Raw genomic sequence first — 23,221 nt, 5'->3', positions numbered from 1 at the left:
AATTTTAAATATCAAAATTATAATTTAGCTGAAAAGAGAAAAATCTACTACTCTAATATTTAATTTGTTTGATAAACATATGTAGGTATTAAACACTGGCTATAAAGAAATGCCAGTAATTGACAATGTCCAAAAAGATTCTCTCAGATAACTAAATAATTCAAACTCAGTTATAAACCTTTAAATTTGAATCACAGATACAACAATATTATCACCCTAAATTTCCGGCTGATTTTAAGTATTGTTTTATACTTTTAGACACTTTACTTTTTAAAAATTGTCTTTATTTATTGGCTAGAGATAGCTAGAAACTGAGAAAGGAGACAGAGAAGGAGACACTTGCAGCACTGTTTCACCATTTGTGAAGCTCCTCCCCACCCCCCCGCAGGAGAACTTGAACCTGGGTCCTTGCACAGTGTAAGGTGCACCACCACCCAGGCCCTTAAACGTCATGCTTCTTACAATAGCCGTCAGATGAAATAAAAAAGCTAACCTCTTTAAATTGTGCTGATAAAAAAATGGCACTACTTTCTTACCTGCCTCTTGTAGGTTTCTAACTGAGTACGTGCTGCATTCGCCTTCTTCAGTTCTTCCTCTAAGCTGACAGTATTATGCATGTACATCATGTTGGTTTCTTGCAAAGATTTCACCTGCTTGCGAAGGTCATTCAGATCTTGTAGTTTCTGACGATATACCTCAACTGTTGACTCGAGTTTATTTGCCTTATCAGAGGTAGCCCTGTAATATTAAAGACTGAAGATTACTGTTTAAAAACGAGTAGATGCCCATAACCCTGAGACTGTCACTCAGGAAAAAGAGAATGCCGAGAACCTACTAAGACCCACCACTAAGTCTTAATCATTTTTCAAACACAGTAAAAATAGTTCAAATTTGACAGATTCAATTACCAAACTGTTAAACATATCACCACGATGAATAATAAAGAATGATTTTTATAAGAGCAATTTAATAATTCTGGACTGTTCGGTAGATTATGGAACAATTTTGCGTTATATATAGCATTTAGTACATCTGTATTTATTTGAACAAAAATATATTATAGGTAGTTGACTGAAAATTTTCCTGACAAAGCATATCTCATGAGATCTGTGTTTGTCAACCAACAGGATTAGTGCAAAAATAAATTACTTCACTATTAAATGCAATTCACATTAATGGTTACAAAGACTTGGTTTCAAGTGGCTATTAGAAAAAATAAACAATAAAATGGCCTATTAAAATTTTTATCAGGGGGGCCAGAAGCTGGCACACCTGGTAGAGAGCACAGGTTGGCATGTGCAGGGACGACCTGAGTTCATGTCCTGACCCCCATCAGCAGGGAAGCTTCACAAGTGGTGAAGCAGTGCTGCAGGGGTCTCTCCTTGCTCCTTAACTTCCCCTTCCACCTCAATTTCTAATTCTGTCAAAAATAATTAGTAGTTTAAAAGAAAATGTAAAGAATACATGGATAATTTGTTTGCTTGAATTAACATTTCATAGGATTTAAATACAAATGTTAGGCATGGAAGTGGCTGGGTGATAAAGTTGTGCTTGTATTAGTGAGACCCTAGGTTCAGTTTCTCATACCTCTTAAAAACATAGGAACTATTAACTATTAACCCACTATATATATATATATATATATATATATATATATATATATATATCCCCCACCATAAGACCTTGCCCTCAATGTGAATCAACAATGGTAGGGAATGTTCTATTCTCCGAAGGGAAGTTGGACAACATACTCTACCTACCACCCAAGGAAGATGGGTCCTGAAATTAGTGCAGCCTGGAATATTCCTAGCCATGACCATGGAATACCAGCTCAGACCTATAGGGATGCAGGTATTACACAGGCTCCTGTGCTGAATATGGGCCCCAGATAAAATTGATGAGGTTTACAGTTAACAATATTTATAAACTTTCCCCACATTGATCCAGCTTCTTAGTCTTTTTTTCCAACTATGACACCATCTTTCCAGACAATAACCTGGGTCCACCTGCATATTAGATGTCAGGCACAAGCAAAAACTAACAAAATCATGGGCCCCTTAGAATATACCTAAAAGAGACCTACTAGCTTTTTCCAAAAGACACCCCAAATCTTCATCTGCAATATTCCAGCCTTTAGGTTCATGATTAGTCAACATGGCTTTATATTAACTCTTTTTCAGCCACCAGGTTCCAGATGATACCATGATGCCAACCTGACGACCCCACCATGTGTCTTAGAGCCCCACCTCCCCCGAACCCTGCCCTACTTGGGAAAGAGAGAGACAGGCTGGCAGTATAAATCTGCCTATCAATGCTCATGTTCAGCGAGGAAGCAATTACAGAAGCCAGACCTTCCACCTTCTGCACCCCATAATGATCCTGGATACTCCCAGAGGGATAAAGAATAGGGAAACTATCAAGGGAGGGGATTGGATACAGAGTTCTAGTGGTGGGAACTGTGTGGAAATGTACTCTTCTTATCCTATTGTCTTACCAATATTTCCATCTTATAAATAAAAAGTAAAAAAAAAAAAAAACTAATATAACATCATACACAGCAGGACAAGTGTTTCAGTCTCTTTGTCTCATAAGATGGGTGACTACACATGTACAAATATCTTGTCAAAGACAACTAAAGAACCTGAAATAATCCTTAAAAATAACCCTTAAATGAAAGTCATAATTCTTATCTATATTAATCTGTATTTTATCAAATATAAAAATACAGATAATAAAAATTACATAATAATTTTACAAGATACACTAACAACTATAGAAAATCAAGTAAAATTTATCAAGAAGTAACTCAACTTTATAAAATATTAAGAAAAAAGGGTACCACTTTCTAACATAAAATTATCCTAACAAGAATAAAAATTATCCTTGGACAGGAATTGCTATCAATAAGCATAAAAGGAGACTCAGAATTTGAATAAAAATCTGAACAATATCTAATAACACTAAGACCTTCTTACTAAAACATGGACTATCAAAGTGGCTAGTAGTAACTTACAAGGGATATAATTACATTTGGAAGACCATACCTAAGAACATCAATTTCATCTTTTAGGGCTCTTGTTTCTTCAGCAAGACTAGTCAGTTCATCATTCCTATGCTGAAATTCAATGAGCTGTTTCTCAAGTTCTTCACAGTGAACACGGTAATCATCCTTTGCAGCTTCAAGTCTTGAATATAAGAAACAGTATAATGTAATTTCCATAATTTGTTTTCTTAGGGATGTATGGATTTAACAAGTCATCTCTCTCTCTTTTTTTTTTTAATTCCACACTGAAAAGACTAAAAAGGACACCTAAACAGAGACTCATCTCATGATTTTAAAACAAATGTGAAAAGTAAACTTGATCTTGAATATCCTTTTTCATGTTTGAAGCACTGGGCTTACTTACAATTAATTCTAAAAGAAATTTTAATCTCAATTTAAAAAGAGAATAGTAGAGTTATATTTTAAAATCAAAATAACATATCATCTGAAGTGTTAAAATATTAAATGCAAGTTGTCGACTGAGGCATTAAGGATAAATACTTAAAACCCCATAGTGGGAACAAGTACAAAGACATTACAATCATATTGAAATACTAAAAAGACAAGCCCCCTTCACTAGGGCGGTCTACAACTCTGAATATACCTGATCTCATAAAGGAAAGGGGCAGTTAACAGAGGATGACAGAGAGAGAGAGAGAGAGAAACACCTGCAGCCTTGCTTCTCTGCTAGTGAAGCTTCCTCCTGTAAGTGGGGACAGTGGGCTTCAACACTGTTCCCTGTGCATAGCAGCATGTGTGCTCAACCACTGCACCATCACCCAGCCCCAGTCACACTTCTAAAAAATAAATTCAAGAAGGATCACAGACATAAATGTAAAAGACAAAACTATGAAGGGCTTTCAAGAAAATATTGGAGATTGTCTTCATAATGGGAGCAAACAACATTTCTTGAATCATACGCCCAATATATATATGCTCACTTAAAAAAAATCTTTTACTACCTGAAAAACATTTTTTAAAAAAATGAAAAGATGTTGGGAGTCGGGCAGCAGCTCAGCGGGTTAAGCGCACGTGGCGCAAAGCACAAGGACCAGCATAAGGATCCCGGTTCCAGCCCCTGGCTCCCCACCTACAGAAGAGTCCCTTCCCAAGCAGTGAAGCAGGTCTGCAGGTGTCTGTCATTCTCTCCTCCTCTCTGTCTTCCCCTCCTCTCTCCATTTCTCTCTGTCCTATCCAACAACAATGACATCAATAACAACAACAATAACTACAACAACAATGAAAAACAACAAGAGTAATAAAAGGGAAAATAAATATATATAAAAAAGAAATGTTTTAAAAAATGAAAAGGTGGGGGCAGCCAGTGCACATTACAGTGCACAAGGATTCATGTTCAAGTTCCTAGTCCCTACCTGCAGGGGTGGGGGCAGAGGACTTTACAGAGGGTTAGGCAGTACTGCATGTGTCTTTCATTCTCCCTATCATCCCCACCTCAATTCCTTTCTGTCCTATCAAATAAATAAACAAATATTAAAAAGTGAAAGGCAAACCACAGAATGAGATATTATATACTTATCTGACAACATGTTTGTAACCCAAATATACACCAATTAAACTTACACAGCACAATAATGACAACAAATAACCAGATTAAAAAAAACTTAATGGTCTGAAGAAATGACATGTTAAGATACACTAACAGTAAAATAAGTTTATCACATCAGTAGTTATCAGGAAGATATAATAGCAAATTTAGAGTAAAATGATAAGCTACAGGCTACAGAGTGAAATAACTCTATGGACTAGAATAATATTCAGCAATAAGAATGCATGACTGATACGCTCAACAGCATGGATTAGTCCCACAAACATACTGAGAAAATGAAGTCAGTCACTAAAGAATTCATACTGAAGGAAGTCAGGTGGTAACGCAGCAGGTTAAGCACAGGTGGCACAAAGCACAAGGACCAGTGTAAGGATCCTGGTTCAAGTCCCCGGCTCCCCACCTGCAGGGGGGTCGCTTCCAAAGCAGTGAAGCAGGCCTGTAGGTGTTTATCCTTCTCTCTTCCTCTCTGTCTCCCCCTCCACTCTCCATTTCTCTGCCCTATCCAACAACAATGACAACAATAATAACTACAACAATAAAACAAAGGCAACAAAAGGGAATAAATAAATTTTAAAAATAATACTTACAATGCAAACTATGCATTTCTAGATGAGCAAAAAAAAAACAACTCTGGTGAAAAATAACTAGAATGGTAATTTGGTAACTGAACTTAAAAGGCAGTAGTGGATGAGCAAGGGGCATAACAGAATTTACTGCAGTGACAGAAATCGGATAGAGAAATAGAAAGAAAACTAAGTAAACAGAAAGGTGAGCTATACCAGTTAATGCACTTGCTAAAACATGACAAGCTGTACCCAGTATCTATCCCTATTACACTACATGAATCTTAGCTTCAAAAAGACTATTCACCTCCTTTACTCTAATAAGAATGTGGGTTGTTTTTTTTTTTTTTTGGTAGCTGGAGAGGGGACATCACACATGTATAAGACCTTGGGTTCATTCCCCAAAACCAAATGGTAAGATAAAAATAACTTTCTATGAACTGTAGAGTATAAATAAGTATAAATGAGGGGGGTTGGGTGAAGGTGCATCAAGTTAAGTGCAAATATTACCAAGTACAAGGACTAGGGTTTGAGCCCCCAGGTCCCCCCTGGGGGGTACTCTTTATAATGTCTCTCTATCTTGCCATCCCCTCTCAATTTCTCTGTCCTACTTAATGAAAATTAGAAAGGAAAAAAGCAGCCACTGGAGGCAGTGGATTTGTATTGCTGGAACTGAGCCCCGGAAACAACCCTGGTGATAAATAAATAAATAAGTAATTAAAGTATAAATAAGTAAATACATTGTGGAAAAGAGAAGTCATGTTTACTCTCTGTTGGAGAAAAGACATAAGATTTAGAAATTGAGGCAATTAGAATGAACCCTGAAGATATTAAGATTTAAATAAAGGTTTCACAAATAAACACAAACATAAGTAAACATAGACAAATGCCTATACAAGTGTGTGAACAAGTATGAATCTATGCAAATGTATTTCGTATCTCTAAACACCACAACAGCCAAGGAGTAATAATAATAGGACACACAGAGAACATATATCTTTATTCATAAATTATACCTTGTAATAAAAAGAATCAAGACTCTTGGAAAAAATTACTTATTCCACAGCTGGGTAAAAGAAAAAATTCAATGAGAGTGGGGCACTTTGCTGTACTTGAAAGAAAATACTTAAATAGGAATATGTAAAAAGGACACAGGTCAGACAAAAGGTTATCCAGTGGTGGAATGTGGAATAAATTGAGCATCAGGATTCTGGTGGTAATAGATTTAAAGTCCATTGACCAAGAGCCCATTACTAAATGAAATGCATGATCCTTCAATAGATTCAGAGCTAAGATGAAAAATAGCTAGAATGGATATTGAGAGAACTGATGGTTTTTGAATATAAGCTGTGGCTTGTATGTGCTATCAATGATAACGTCCCTAACATTAATCACTATACTGTGTTTTCAATGAATGTCTTTGGGAAATACATACCAAAGTATAAAGTAGAAGTAAGGCAAGCCTCCAGATGACTCATTTTTTATTTTGATTAAATTAAGTAAAATTTATTTATTGAAGAGAGGCAGAGAAATGGAGATGATCGACACATAGCTACAGATACAGATAAGATGATATGTAGACATAGACACCTGCAGCACTGCTTCACTGCTCAAGAAGCTCCCCCCTGCAGGTAGGGACTGGAGGCCTGAACCCAGGTCCTTTCACACTGTAACATGGGCACTCAGCTGACTGTACCACTAACCTGTCTCCATATCACTCACAAATGGCTCATAAAAAATATATATAACAGTACATGAATGGCTGTAGTGATTGCTTAAGAAAACAGAGACAACTATAAAAAAATTCCTACTATGAATGAAATTCTAATTTTTGTAAGTTGAAAATTTACATTTCAAAATTTTTTAAGAAAATGCAGACAGTAAAACGAAAAGTATCTGTTCTCTAGGTCTTATAGTGAAAAGGTCAGCGGTGAGTGTACAAGAAAGAATCCTTATTTATTAAAAAGCACGATGCACAACTGTAATTTTTAAAGGAGAAACACTGAAGTTAAAAAGATTAAACTTAAAAAAAAACACTGAAGTTAAAAAGCTTAAAGTTAAAGTTAAAGCTCTTTAGCTTCAGGTTTACTTTTTTTTTTCTGTGCCAGATTCCTTCACTCATGATAGAAATTCCCTATCCCCTTAGTTTTTAGCATTTAATTCTTTAAACACCAGTTGGATTTGTCTATGTCTGCGACCTTGATTAGGCTTTTGTCCTATGTTCATCTGAGTAGTTCTTTTTTATGTAAGTATTTCACTCGTCTAGTTGTAAATCCTTCATACACAGAAACCGCTTATGCCATCTGATGTTTTCATTAGCTAAACCAGTGTCCTGACCATGCTTAATCTTATTTAAAAATTAGTAGTTTCTGTTATAAATTTTAGATACTAATTCAAGATACAGAACTACACAGAGTAAGTAAAATAAAAAAAAGAGCTACCTGAAGTTTTCTTCCTGTAATTGTTCCAGTTGCAATTGTGCATGAAAATATTTTTTTGCAACCATTGTATTTGGATCATCAAAAGATCCATCCAGTTGGTCTAGCTTTTCATTCATCATTTCATTCTCGGAAACCAGTGAATTCTTTTCATCTTGAAGTGCAGTCACCTAAAAAATCAAATTTACAAATATAAGCATCTATAGAAAAAAAAGGGAGTCGGCGGGTTAAGCGCACGTGGCACAAAGTGCAAGGACCAGCAGAAGGATCCGGTTGGAGCCCCCAGCTCCCTACCTGCAGGGAGTCACTTCACAGGCGGTGAAGCAGGTCTGCAGGTGTCTTTCTCTCCCCCTCTGTCTTCCCCTCACTCCATTTCTCTCTGTCCTATCCAACAATGATGGCATCAACAACAACAATAGTAACTACAACAATAAAACAAGGGCAACACAGGAAAATAAATGAGTATCTTTAAAAAATCTTACAAGGCTAGATAGAGTTATGAATTTTAATTATTATTTTTTAATTTTTAAAAAAAATTTTCTTTATTTTATTTATTCCTTTGTTGCCCTTGCTTTTTTATTGTTGTAGTTATTGTTGTTATTGACATCATTGTTGTTGGATAGGACAGAGAGAAATCAAGAGAGGAGGGGAAGACAGAAGGGGGAGAGAAAGACAGACACCTGCAGACCTGCTTCACCGCTTGTGAAGCGACTTCCCCGCAGGTGGGGAGCCGGGAGGCTCGAGATCCTTACACAGGTCCTTGCACTTTGCGCCACCTGCACTTAACTCGCTGCGCTACCACCCGACTCCCCTGAATTTTAATTCTTAAGTCATTAGACAGACTGATCAGTCAGATTAGACAATTTCAAAGATTCTGTTCAACTATGGAACTCTGCTTCTGGGAGGTGTCTAAAATCAAATTATGATATTCATTTAGGTAAAGGAAAAATAGAACAAATGCATCTCAGGAGGATACTTTCAAATGTTATTCCTGCCTTAGTTGTGGGGGGGGCATTTTTATGTTTCTAAAATTTGATACAGCATAAATTCTGTGGGTGAATTTCCTATATAAATGACTGCTTAGCTATTTCCCTTTTATTTTTGAAATTTTTCAGTAGATCTTACTTTTATTGTGAACCTTTACTAACTTATTTGTTATGTTTCTGTAATTTCTTAAATTTTTTTTCTGCTATTCCATTGTCTAGTCTATTTTGCTGATATGTTCTTATGAACTCATTATAAAATATAAAGCAAATTAATCTTAGCTCAACAATCAAATTCACATGTCCTTACTTATTTTTCTTTTTCATCTGTAATACTTACAAAGACGCCTTGTGTTTACTCTTTTCATCTAGCTCATGCTTCCCTCACAGTGAAGACACTATTTGTTAGAGCAGTACTGAAACCATCATGGACTCTCCTCTCCATTCTATTCAAGACCCAGCATTCTTTCTCCTCCATAAAATCACCACTGTGATTTTATGCTTGGTTGGCGAAGGAGTGAAAGTCAGATGAAGTAATGGATAATCCTGTCATAAAACCTGGACTAAGCTCACCACTCTGGAGTTTAAGTAGCTTAAACTAGGGAGGTGAGAAGTTTATTCATTCCTTTGGGATAGACTGTTTCTCCAATTCATTGTTCAAGTCAGAGGGGTGGTTTACAAAGTTATAAGACAAGATTCTAGTGCTGTCACTGCCCTGAGCAGCTGAGTCATCCTAATCAAGTCATCTCTTTCCCGATTTCCGAGCCCTTGAGTGTTAGTGGCATACCCAGTCATATCTTTCTAGATACTGATCTCAGCAAGCAAGGTAACTCTTCAAAAATTCATATTTCATGTTCTCATGCTTTATAGTGTCTACATTTATTGAACAAAATGAATTTATGGAACACTACATTAAAACTTTAGCATTTTGTTTTATTTTAGTTTTATTTTTTTTTAGCATGCATTTTAAAAACTTTGCATTTCCATATAATAGCAGCAATAAATACAAACACATGACCCTTGTGTTTCATGTTTAGCTCTAGGTGATTTACATACAGGAACTCATTTAATCTCATAATCACTCTCTTGGAGGTACATACTATTATCAACCATTTGTCAAAAGAAAACACTGAACTACAGTAAAATTAAGTAATTTGTCTGAGTTTACAAATAAATGGCAACATGGCTAGGTTCAGAATACCAGTAGGCTGGCTTAAATTTCTACTCCTTTGCTACTAACATTGTCTTTCATGTCAAGTTTATTTAAAAAGTATATGTATATATGTATGAACAAAAGAATTATTCACACACATTCATATGCATATACACATTAGCAAAACAAACTTGGCACTCACGTGTGTGTGTGTGTGTGTGCGTGTGTGTGTGTGTGTGTGTTATGCCTGCTGCTTCACTGGTCTGAGCCAACTTTTTCAGAAAGCAAAAGAGACAGAGTCAGAGACAGGGACAGCAGGAAAACACCACAGCACTGACCCTTCTCTCATATGAACCTGAGTCATGAGCAGAGCAAAGCAATTATCCTTCCAAATGAGCTATCTTGCCAGTTTTCACATTTATTGGGGTCAAGTCATTTCTAAATTCTTCTAAAGTATGAAATAACTACTTGAATTCCCCCATTTTATAAAATAAAAACCAAGATTTCATCTAGACAGTTGAAAGTTTTCTCAGAGAGGAGAGGTAAAATAGTTTTCCCAAAGTGGTAATTAAGCTAGCATTTTTTTTCTCATTATTTAATGTGATGCTGGGGACTGAACCCAGAAGTTTGTATATTGATTCTAGTGATGAGCCATCTCCCCATTCATGAAAAAAAAATGTGGTCAGGCGGTGGGTGGCACACCTGGCTAAGCACTCAAATTACAGTGCACAAGGATCCAGGTTCAAGCCCCTGGACCCCGCCTGCAGGGGGAAAGCTTCATGACTGGTGAAGCAGAGCTGCTGGTGTCTCTCTTTCTCTCTATCTCCGCCTTCCCTCTCAATTTCTCTGTCTCTGTCCAATAATAAATAAATAAAAATATTTTAAAAATAAGTATGTATTTTTATAACAGAGAGAGAAGAAGGAAGGAAGGAAAGAGGGAAGGAAGGAAGGAAGGAAGGGAGGGAGGGAGGAAGGAAGGAAGGAAGGAAGGAAGGAAGGAAGGAAGGAAGGAAGGAAAAAAAGCTCTGTTTTACAATCTATAGGATTCTACTTGTTTCTGTGCATGTTGCAGACATGTGGTGCTGGAGACTGAACTTAGTCTCAAGCATGAAAGCTCTACATGCTGCTGACTGAGCCCAAGACTGTTGGGCATTACACCAGCTCCCCTGCATTGCTTGATACTGTGGTCTATTTACATAATCATTGTTTTGCCTGAGACCTGCCCACCCTGCCTGCAGGGTATTGGTTAATCCCACTAGTTAGAACCTTTGCAACACCTGCTCTGGAAGCTTTCTATCTTCACGCTCTTTTCTCCTCCCCCTCTCCTAGCCTTTTCCTTTTCCCACTTGCCACTTCCGGCTAAAGAGATATATAAAGGCACTGTCTCTGATCAATAAAGTCATTGCATTGTGTTCCAGCTCCGCCACGAGTTCCTGGTCTCTCTCCCATGTCGCTGAGTAAGCAGCAGCCCAGGTTGGCTCCGCTTGAGTTCTCTCCAACCCAGAGAGCAGGTGCCCAGGAAGAAACGCCCGTGATGCTAGCCTGGCACAAGACCAGCAATTTTCAATTCTCAGAGAAAAAAAAATATCAATGTCATGTGTGAATATTCAAACCCATTACAAATCCTTTTAGGGAGTCGGGCTGTAGCGCAGCGGTTAAGTGCAGGTGGCGCAAAGTACAAGAACCGGCATAAGGATCCCGGTTCAAACCCCGGCTCCCCACCTGCAGGGGAGTCGCTTTACAGGCAGTGAAGCAGGTCTGCAGGTGTCTGTCTTTCTCTCCTCCTCTCTGTCTTGCCCTCCTCTCTCCATTTCTCTCTGTCTTATCCAACAACAACAACAACAATAATAACTACAACAGTAAAACAACAAGGGTAACAAAAGGGAATAAATAAATTAAATAAAATTTAAAAATCCTTTTAATGCTCTTTCTACAAAGTGAAACTGAAAGGACCTTCAAATCATTTATGTCAATTAACTAAAATAAAGTCTTTATAAACTGAAAGATGGAATTTTTTTTTTCAAGATTCAAGTTCTTTTCCACACCTGCAAGTCTAGTTCTTGGCATCTTTGTCTCAGTTCTTCTTTTTCTGCTAGTGCTTCCTGGAGTTCCTCCAAGGCTCTTTTAAGCTGCAATATAAAACATCACAATTAGCAAATCACAAAGACATATTTCTATTCAAATACAACATATGTACTGATATGAACAATAATTTTAAAAAATTAACCCAATAACAAATAAAGCTTAATAGTTGCTTCTGTGTGAATAATATTTTCATAGTCTCATTAACACTTAAATCTAAGGTCCCACTGAAATAAAAATCACATAAATCCTTGTGTAATATTTTTAAGAGTGCCATGACATCATGTCCCCAGATAATAACTAAGATCCACCTGCATATCAGATTTCAGGCTCAGGCGAAAAAAAACTAGTATAGCCACAGGCCCTTTGGAATATAACTAAAATAGGCCTACTAGCTATCTAATATGGAGGAACCCCGCCCCCAACACTTCATCTGCACTATTCCTGCCTTTAGGTCCATGATTGTTCAACAATTTGTTTGGCTTTGTATTTTAACTCTCTTTTCAACCACCAGGTTCCAGATGCTAGCATGATGCCAACCAGACTTCCCTGGACAGACAACCCCACCAATGTGTCCTAGAGCTCCGCTTTCCCACCCTACTTGGGAAAGAGAGAGGCAGGCTGGGAGTATGGATTGACCAGTCAACGCCCATGTCCAGCAGGGAAGCAATTACAGAAGCCAGACCTTCCACCTTCTGCATCACATAATGACCATTGATCCACACTCCCAGAGGGAGAAAGAATAGGAAAGCTAGCAGGGGAGGGGAGGGGAGGGGATATGGAGATCTGGTGGTGGGAACTGTGTGGAGCTGTACCCCCTTATCCTATGGTTTTGTTAATGTCTCCTTTTTTAAATAAATTTAAAAAAACAGACAAAAATGGAAGAAAAAAATATTCTGAGTATATTAGATGAAAAGAAATCCTGATTATTTTTTTCAGATAAAACAAATTAGAAATGCTTCTTAAATACTAGAAACAACATATTGTGTTTAAATTCAAATCAAATTATTATTTAAAATATATTTTGAGATGACATTAGATTCACTCTTCTCTTCCCTTTCCCCCTACAGTCCAAACTGAGTTAAAGAGGAGTGCAATGTAAAACAGTCACATAGGTTCCTGATAATTAAACAGTTTGTTCTGCTTTATATCTTACTGCTTTGCAGACACCAAGTTGCAGATGCTACAATGACATCAACCTGACTTCCCAGGGCAGACGATTTCACCAATGTGTCCTGGAACCTCACTTCTCCAGAGCCCTGCCCCACTAGGAAAAGATAAAAACAGGCTGGAGGGGAGTTATGGATCGACCTGCCAACACCAATGTCCAGCAAAGAAGCAATTACAGAAGCCAGACCTTCCCCTTTCTGCTCCCCATAAAGTTCTTTGCTCCATATTCCCATAGGGAAAAAAGAATAGACAAGTTTCTAATGGAGGGGATGGGATAAGGAACTCTGTCGGTAAGAACTGTATAGAATTGTACCCCTCTTATCCCACAATCTTACTGATCTAAAAATTTAAAGTCACTATTTTAAAAAAGTAGTCACATAGTGTAAGAAGGGAAAGAAACCTTAAGCACAAGGTTTTTAAGCTATTCTTGAGATTGACCCCATTCAAAGCAATTGTGATGAATTTAGCGAAAAAAAAGTACTATTTGACTATATAACTATACTGAAAGATATATTACAAATGCCCAAAATATATACTGAAAGTATTACAAATGCCCAAAAAAAGTTACTAAACTCTTCAAACAAACACAAAATTCGCTGAAGAATAACATTACTTGCATTAATTAAAGAATATAATGTTATACACCTGAGCTATTATAGTAAAATAGTCTAAATTTCACAGATAATATTTTTATATGTGTTACTACTTTTGACAATTTTCTCATATACAGAGACACTCACCTGCTGCTCTAATTCTCCAACAGCATCATTTGTAGGAGAGCTCAGTATTTCTTTGCTCATTAACTACAAAAAGAAATATAAAAGTAAAGTACAATAAAGTCATACTTATGAAGTAGAAGTATTCTTATCAGAAAGGACTGTTAAATGTTTCTAGTGTTTCCCTGCCTTATTTTGATGATTCTTTGAAAATTACTTAAATATACACTAGAAGCTTAAGCTAAATAACAAGGTTCAGACATTAGTAAGAACATATATATATATATTTCATATAAAGGAGAAATTGAGAGAAAATGGGAACAGAGAGACATCTACAGCGGTGCTTCACCATCAGTGAAACTTCCCCACTTGCAAGTGGGGACCAGGGGCTTGAACCTGGGTCCTTTCACCTGATAACATGTGCACTTAGCTAGGTGTGCCACCCCCCCGACCAAAGACATAAGTTTAAGTGAAACATATATATAAAAGATATATTTAAAAGATTTGTGTTCTGAAATATTACAATTTAAGTTTGTAAAAAATAAATTTCTAAATAAAACATTTTTCTGACCTCACCAATGTATCCTGGAGCTCTGCTTCTCCAAAGCCCCACGCTACTAAGGAAAGAGAGAGGCAGACTGGGAGTATGGACTGACCAGTCAACGCCCATGTTCAGAGGGGGAAGCAATTACAGAAGCCAGACCTTCCACCTTTTGCATCCCACAATGACCCTGGGTCCATGCTCCCAGAGGGATAGAGAATGGGAAAGCTATCAGGGGAGGGGGTGGGATATGGGGTTCTGGTGGTGGGAACTATGTGGACTTGTACCCCTCTTATCCGATGGTTTTATTAATGTATACTATTTTAAAATAAAAAAAAATTTTTCTGTAACATAAATTAATATTTTCAAAACTCCTTAAATAAGAAAATACTTAGTTTCAGGTCAAAATAACACTAAAAAAGGATCTGGTAAATTAATATATATGATTTTATGTATAGTGATGCTTTGAAATCAGAGTACTATATTTCTTAAAGTCCTATGTGATATCACCATCTAAAACATGTCTCTTTCAACTGATCCTTTCATTTTTTCCCCAGATGTTATCTGCACTCAACTGCATTTCAGACTTAAAAGATTTTAATAATTAATACCTCCACCAAATAAAACAATTAACATGCCCCACATGAATGTTGAACCTTTTGGTTCAACCTAAATAACTGACTGGCTTGGACACAAGCTACTGTACTCCAAAAACCTTTGTACCACCAGAATTGCTTACAGCTCTACCCCCCTCCCTCTCTAATTTTAGCATTATTGTTCATATTAGGACAAACAGGGAAGAAAGAAAATTATTATCTGTGTGGAAGCTGATTTATTCTGCTTAGTAACCTGAAAAATCTCTTTTATAAATGCCTAGTAGTAAAATGAAAATATTAAAAAAAAAGAGGAAAGTCACTTGCAAAGGGCAAATTTACACAAACAGAAAAGCATATATATATATATATATATATATATATATATATATATATATATTAATTTTATATGAAAAGTTTTATATTATTTGGTTTAGGATTTTTATACATGTAAAGAAGGTGTAACTTACCTCTTGAATAGCAGTCATGACCACATGTTGAACAGATTCTTCCAGTGTCATTATATTTTGAATATGTTCTAATGATTAAAACCAGAACCAAAGCTGAAAAATGTTACTCTTAATTCACAGTACTTCTGCCATTCAGTTAATAGTACAAAAAGTCACTTATCAACATGATTCTTTATGCAAGCATATTACTTTTCCCAAGAAATAAATCCACTGAAAAATACTTATACATATGTTTAATGTTTTATTGTCCTTCAGGAAATCTCTAATTTTATTCTAGAGGAGAGAAAAGGAATTTTCAATCATAAAGCAAATACAACTTTTTTTTTCTTGCTAAATATTCTATATGATGGGATAAATCTTATGTATTGATTGAACTTCTAATATCTTAAGTGAAAAAATTGAATTTCATTACTTAGTTCATTTAAACAAGACTATCAGAGAAATGACTTTTATACAGTTACTCCTAAGCACCAGCTCTATGTCACTAAGCCTCACCGAAAACGCCTATGCTGTAAGCATATGCAAGAAGTTATTCATTGTGTCCCAATTTAACAAATGGTAACAGAGCCATTAATTCCTAAAAGTTCTCAACATGTGTTTCTCTCTTTTGTAATTATGAGAGGACAGATGTTAATTAAACTTTTGCAACCATTATATAATATATATACCAAACTATTATACAATATACTTTAAACCTATGAATCAGTATGCCAGTTAAGTTTATTTAAACTTAAATTTTTTTTTTGTCAACTTTAGAGTCTCACAAGATCCAGGAACAAAATTTTTTTCAGATAGAGAGGGAGGCTTAGAAAGGTAGTACAGCACAGAAAATCCCTTAGTCTGATGGGGCCAGTTCAATCTTGGGCCACATGCACGACAAACCAAGCAACCACAAGGTAAGTTATCTTGCCAGAGCAAAACTGGAAGAAAGAAAATTTAAAGGAACCATATGAAATACTCTGATTTGTTTGAAGATTTAAATCTATTTTAGTTTCATCCTCCACCTAAAGCAAGATATTCAAATATTAAAGACAGTACTATCCAATAACTTAGCCGCAGAGAATTTCCTGAAAACTCACTAAATCTTTCAGGTTGAAGGCAAGAAATAAAAGAAAAATCGGAAAGATTCTCATATGTACTTCATCACTGAATGCTACAGAGGTGCAAAAGAAAGAATAACTAGGGAATGGATAAGCATGGAAAATTTTCCGTTAAGTTTTCCGGATGATAAAGTATTTCAATTTATTGAAACATTCATAAAAATAAACTTTCCATCAAGAAATCAGAAGGCAACTCCTTGTTTCAAAACTGAGGTGTTGCAATACTTTGGAATTACTCTGAAAATCAATTCTCTGCACAAAATGTAAAAGCTTAGATGCTGTGTTTTGCTATGATTTATTAATTTTATTGCCACCAGGGTTATTGCAGGGGCTGGGTGCGAGCACTACGAATCTACTCCTCCTGGTGGCCACTTTTTTCTTCTTTCTATTTTATTTGATAAGACAGTGAGAAACTGAGAAATATGGGGCAGAGAAAGACACCTGTAGGCCTGATTCATTGCTCACGTAGCTTCCTCCCTGCAGGCAGGGAGCAGGGGGTCAAACCCTGCAATGATATGTGTACTTAACCAGGTGTGCCACTACCCAGCTCCCTCCTTTTTGGAATTAAATTACTAGAAGGCTTTTTCTGCCCACTCCTAGAAAGTGAGAACCCGGACATATAGCTTCAAAAGTAAATTCAATTAAATAATTTTAGTATTTCAACAATGAAAACAGGACTATGTATATCTACTACTCACTAAACTTTGAATTCAGGAATTAAATTTCTTTTTAAAATCTGAGGGCAAAATGGCCAAGTCAATACTAGAAGAAATGAGAATACCACATACTATAAGAAAATTTGCAGGAGGCAACACAACTGTGATTTAAGGGAAATAATAACTGTAAAGGCCAATTATGACTTAGAATGAAGACAGCTAATTCACAGTAAAATAGAATAAGATTAAAAACAGAGATAAGTACAAACAAAATAACATCAAGCCAAAAGTTGATTCTGTGAAAACTATTAAAACTAGCAAACATGCTAAAATTATTTACATTAAATCTTTTCAATAATGTCACCCTCCCTCCCATGACTGATGTCAGCCCTTAAAGAAAGTAGATTATGGATATTTCATTTCATCAATTTATTCATGACATTCAGTCAAAACCATCTATGTGGACGCATCTGTATGTATATCCACTGTGTTCTGTTATGCCAACACAATGACCAATTATACATATATCACAATGTTCATAGTTCTTAATAGCAGAATCACGTTAGAATTCAGACCTGATTTTTTTTTTATTTCAGGGTGCTGTCTGTCAAGCTGTAACAGGAAAAAGCTATGCTTTCTTTAGCAATGTAGGTTAGTAAGAAGATATCATCACATCAATGAATTTCACTTACCTTGCTTCTTTTCACAGTTGACAGCACAACCTAAAATAAGCTGGAGCAGCCTTCCAAGCTCTATGGCATCTGAACATTCTGTTATTTGATTTAAATCAGGAATAAGTTCTTCAGAAATCTGTTGCCCCAAAAACTGTATAAATAAAACCGGAAATAAGATGACATATTCATAGATTATAAAGATTTATTCCAGTATTAAGGTGTTGTAAATAAGTTCATGAACTCATACTAACAAGTAACTCCATAGTTACTGACTACAGTCAATTAGCAAAGTTCAAGTAATCATCCAATGTTTTGAGTGAATGCACAAAGGGAATTAAAAGTGTTTTACACCAGATATTTTTTTACCCCACTGCCAGTGGGATTGTTTAATCTAAGAAGCTTCTGATTTGATCTGAGCTTTTGTGGAAAAAATGTGCCTTTCCATTTAAGAAAAAAAAAGAAAGAAAGTAAATCTGTTAATCCTCAGGATATTCTCACCATTTTGGCACATGACTCATTTGCCAGGAACCACAATATAAATGTTTTGAATGAACAACAATCTAAAGGTTTAATTTGACATCTTTTAAACTCTTTAAAAAGTTTCCTTAGCATACTTTTTTCTCAAAACAATTTCCATGTATTAATGAATTTAAAAAAAACCCTTCAAGTCTTAAGACTATTTGGAAAAAAGTACAAGCTTAGTTGTGTGAAAATTTAAAAAATAGAAATAAATAATTATAATAGTAAAAATATATTTGCAGACATAAATCAAGTTTTTTTTTTCTACTTCTCCCCCTACAGTACTTCTCAGTTTTGTCATATGTTGGTTTGGGGGACTAAATGTGGGAGTCCAGTACCTCAGGAATGATACTACACTTTATCTCAACCAAAAGGCCAAAAAGCAGTATTACCTCAGGAATGGAAGTCTTTTGCGCAACCATTATGCTTTCTACCGCATTTAATAAGTTTCTTTCTCTATACCACTTTATTGGAGGTTTAATGGTTTACAATAGAGTTGTTGACACATAGAGACAGTTTTTCATCTCCCTGTAAAGGTGTCTGTAAAATACTCTCACCTTCCATTTAAGTTCTTTTTCCCCACCATGCATCAGGGTACCAAAGCCCCCCTCACCAGCTTCCTCTCCTCTTTTACCAGAGTCCTTTGCCTTGATGCAATACCACAACCAGTCTCTGTTTTACTTTGTATTTTCCATTTCTGCCCTTATTTCTTAATTACCATACATGAGTGAGATAATCTGGTATCCATTTTTCTCATTTGTGCATATCTCCCCTAACATGATTCCTTCAAGACCTATTCAGGATGAGGCAAAGGAGATGATATCACCATTCTTAACAGTATTCCATTGTGTAAATATACCATAACTTTCTAGACACTCGTTTGTAATTACGAATGAGGACTGCTTCCAAGTTTGGCTTATTACAAACTATGCTGCTATGAACATAAGTATACGTAGATCCTTTTGAATAGGTGTCTTTGCTTCCTTTGGATAAGCCCCTAGAAGAAAATTGCTGGGTCACAGTGTAATTTCCATAGGGACTGAACCAACTTAAATTCCCATCAGGAATATATACAACTATCTAATATATGACAAAGGGACCAACACCAATCACTGTGGTAAAGAAGGTCTCTTCAATAAATGTTGCTGGGGAAATTGGACAGCTACTTATAGAAAAGTGATACTAGACTACCACCTAACACCATATACCAAAGTCAAAAGAAAATGGATTTGATAAATCCATAAATTTGATCAATTTCCAAAATTTATAGAAACTTCAGTGAAACTTTGCAGGATCTTCATGTCAAAGATGTATTTAGAGACTCAACCACATGGGCATGGGAAATGAAAACAAGAATAAATAAATGGGATTGTATAAAATAAAAATGACTTTACACATCAGAAGCAAACTACTCAGGGATAACCAGGCAACTGAATAAATGGGAGAAGTTATTTGTACATCACATGTCAGACAAGTGACTGATATCAAACATCCATACAGTATTGGTACTGATCTACATAAGAAGTAAAAATAGCCCAATAAAAAATTGAGCCAGAGAACTAAACAGTTTTCTAAATAAGAGATACACACAGCCCACAGACACATGAAGAAAGCTCCACTTCACTTATCATAAGGGAAATGCAAATTAAAACAACACTGAGATACCATTTCACATCTGAGAGAATGGTTTACATCAACAAATCAGGAAATGACAGGTATTGGCGAGGTTGTGGAGAAAAAAAGGAACTCTGCCTCACTGCTGGTGGCAATGCAAACTGGTGCAGCCCCTTTGGGAGACTATATGGAGAGACCTTATGCAAATAAAAATGGAATTATTTTATGATCCAGCAATACTTTGGCATTTATCCAAAGGACACTCAAGCACTAATTTAAAGGACACATGCACCCCTATGTTCATAGATGCATTATTCACAATATCCAAAGAGCAGAAATAGCCTAAATGGCAATCAACAGATGACCAACTAATGAAGTTATGTGATATACATTTCATGAATACTACTCCGCAATAAAAAAGATGGTATTGTCAGAGTCGGGTGGTGGCGAAGTGGGTTAAGCGCAGGTGGCTTAAGGACCAGCATAAGGATCCCTGTTTGAACCCCTGGCTCCCCACCTGCAGGGAAGTAGCCTCACAGGCAGTGAAGCAGATCTGCAGGTGTCTATCTTTCTCTCCTCCTCTCTGTCTTCCCCTTCTCTTTCCATTTCTCTCTGTCCTATCCAACAAGGAGGCCATCAATAACAACAATAACTATAACAATAAAACAACAAGGGCAACAAAAGGAAATAAATAAATTTTTTTTTTAAAAAGGTGGTATTCAGGGAGACAGGCGGTAGTGCAGCGGGTTAAGCACACGTGGTGCAAAGTGCAAGGACCAGCATAAGGATCCTGGTTCAAGCCCCCAGCTCCCCACCTGCAAGGGAGTCGCTTCACAGGTGGTGAAGTAGGTCCACAGGTGTCTATCTTTCTCTCCCCCTCTCTGTCTTCCCCTTCTCTCTCCATTTCTGTCCTATCCAATGACAACATCAATAACAACAACAGCAATAAATACAACAATAAAAAAAACCAGGGCAACAAAAAAGAATAAATACGGGAGTCAGGCTGTAGCACAGCGGGTTAAGCGCAGGTGGTGCAAAGCACAAGGACCGGCATAAGGATCCCGGTTCGAACCCCGGATCCCCACCTGCAAGGGAGTCGCTTCACAGGCGGTGAAGCAGGTCTGCAGGTGTCTATCTTTCTCTCCTCCTCTCTGTCTTCCCTTCCTCTCTCCATTTCTCTCTGTCCTATCCAACAATGACAACAACAATAATAACTACAATAAAAAAACAACAAGGGCAACAAAAGGGAATAAATAAATAAAATAAAAAAGAATAAATACATAAATACTTTAAAAAATTTTTAAAGATGGTATTGTGTCTTTCTGGGACAAAATGGATGAAACTAGAGGTGATTATGCTTCTAGAAATAAGTAAAGGGAGGAAACACAACTACCAGACAGGTTCACTCATACATGGGATCTAGAGATCTGATATACATGGGTCTTCAAAAAGGAAAGGAAAAGAAGAGAAAAGAAAAGAAAAAAAAGAAAAGAAAAGAAAAAAGAAGAGAAAAGAAAAGCAGAAGCCAGCAAACTGTTTCTAAGACTTGTGAGAACTCTTGTGGTCGTCTCTGTGAGGTAGGAAGGTAGGGATACAGCTTGGTGGTGGGTGTGGTGTGGTGTGGGACTGTACACAGTGATCTTACAACCTTGTAACCGACTAGAAATTATAAATTTCAAAAAAATAAAGAAAAAAACCTATTGAGATAATATATCCTCTAATGTATTTTATTGCTACTTTCATTTTGTACTTTTCTGCTTTAATTACTGCATAAAACAATTTATATAACTATATTTTGAGAAGATATATATTTAAAAGTATTAACATACTAACATATTAACATATTAAGTTATTATTTTACAAAGCAACATATTAAGTTGAAGCCTTATGTTCACAAAGGTCTAAAAATTGCAAAAAGTAGTTATATACACAAAATATAAATCATATCATAGTGAATTGTTATAAACAATAAGTCAACTCATTGCCAATGACTAAAGAACGTGAAATGTTTTTCATACCTCATTATAATAACTCATGATTCCTTGAAGTACCTTCTTTAAGTTACTAGCCTAATGGAGAAAAAAATGATTAAATTATCTCATTTAATCATGAAAAAAATATGTCACAATGAAAGGCAGCAAAAGACAGAAACTTTGTAAAAATGCATAGTTTTATAAATACAAATAAATAATATTTTTAAATAACAAAGTATTAGTCAGAATCTGATTTAAAGTGTCTTCATGTTCTCACAGTTTAACCAAGATAACTATTTAAAATGAACCATAATGAAAATGAATTCAAGTATTTAAAAATTTAGCTAGCTCTGAGCAAGTCTATCTCCAGTCAGGAATGAGCAAGAGGTTCTACACTTAACTCTCCTGGCACAACTAGACTGGGTGTGGTGTACTGCAGCAGGCAAAGAAAAAAAAATATGGGGGATGGGCAGACTAGAGAGGGCACAAAGGACACTGGTGGTGTACCTGGTTGAGCGCACATGTTATAGTGCATAAGGACCTGGGTTCGAGCCCTGGTTCTCCAACAGCAGGAGAAAAGCTCTATAAGTAGTGAAGCCAGGCTACAGGTATCTCTCTATCTCTCTTCCAATCTTCCCCTTCTCTCTTGATTTCTGACTGCAGGATACATAATGTTTTTAAATACACAGGGAACATTCACTGAGACAAACCACTTGAAAGCATGTGTCTCAGTAATCCTAAAAGGAATTTCTCAATATAGAGTATGTTCTCAAATCAAAGTCTAATCAAAGTAGGAATCAATACATAAAAGTATCTCATATGTTTAGAATTTGAAATAATTACTTCTAATTTGTCCTGTGGGGAAAGGAAAAATCATAAGGGAAATTAACAAATAATTTAAACTAAATTAAGAAAAGAACACAGCATGTCAAAATGTATAGGATAAGGCTAAGATAATGCTCAATAATTAATTTCCCAAGAAGCTTAAAACTGACCATTCAACCATCCAATTTAAAAAGCAAGAAACTTGGTAGAAGCAACAGGCCAGGAGAGCTCAACAGAGAGGGCACAAGCCAGACTTGATCCTCAGTGCCACAAAAGACTTGGCAAACCCACTCGGGGTCGGGGGGAGGGTGCTGCATCTGGGAAAACTGTGTCGTGGACTCTCTCCCTCACTCTGATTCTGTGTATCTGAGTGTAAAAGCAGTGCTGAGGGAGTTGGGTGGTAGCACAGTAGGTTAAGTGCACGTGGCGCGAAGTGCAAGGATCAGCATAAGGATCCCAGTTCCAGCCCCCGGCTCCCCACCTGCAGGGGAGTCACTTCATAGGCAGTGAAGCAGGTCTGCAGGTGTCTGTCTCTCTCTCC

General features: G+C 36.4%; 1 protein-coding gene across 1 annotated transcript in view; it reads right to left on the bottom strand.

The window, feature by feature from the left end:
* The window catches only part of HOOK1 (hook microtubule tethering protein 1), a 74,905-nt gene that overhangs the window by 25,731 nt on the left and 25,953 nt on the right, over nucleotides 1–23,221 (bottom strand). The window contains exons 4-11 of the mRNA XM_007522721.3: nucleotides 21,901–21,951; nucleotides 17,768–17,900; nucleotides 15,320–15,387; nucleotides 13,740–13,802; nucleotides 11,793–11,876; nucleotides 7,615–7,781; nucleotides 3,045–3,185; nucleotides 537–738 (exon numbers count right to left, since the gene is read on the bottom strand). Of these exons, the coding sequence (XP_007522783.1) occupies nucleotides 537–738; nucleotides 3,045–3,185; nucleotides 7,615–7,781; nucleotides 11,793–11,876; nucleotides 13,740–13,802; nucleotides 15,320–15,387; nucleotides 17,768–17,900; nucleotides 21,901–21,951 (909 nt within the window). The remainder of the gene's footprint in view (nucleotides 1–536; nucleotides 739–3,044; nucleotides 3,186–7,614; nucleotides 7,782–11,792; nucleotides 11,877–13,739; nucleotides 13,803–15,319; nucleotides 15,388–17,767; nucleotides 17,901–21,900; nucleotides 21,952–23,221) is intronic.

Source organism: Erinaceus europaeus, chromosome 13 (genome assembly GCF_950295315.1).
Source record: "Erinaceus europaeus chromosome 13, mEriEur2.1, whole genome shotgun sequence".
In the NCBI taxonomy this organism is placed as follows: domain Eukaryota; kingdom Metazoa; phylum Chordata; class Mammalia; order Eulipotyphla; family Erinaceidae; genus Erinaceus; species Erinaceus europaeus.
Note: the sequence above shows the minus strand (reverse complement) of the source record. Positions and strands in the feature narration are given on the sequence as shown.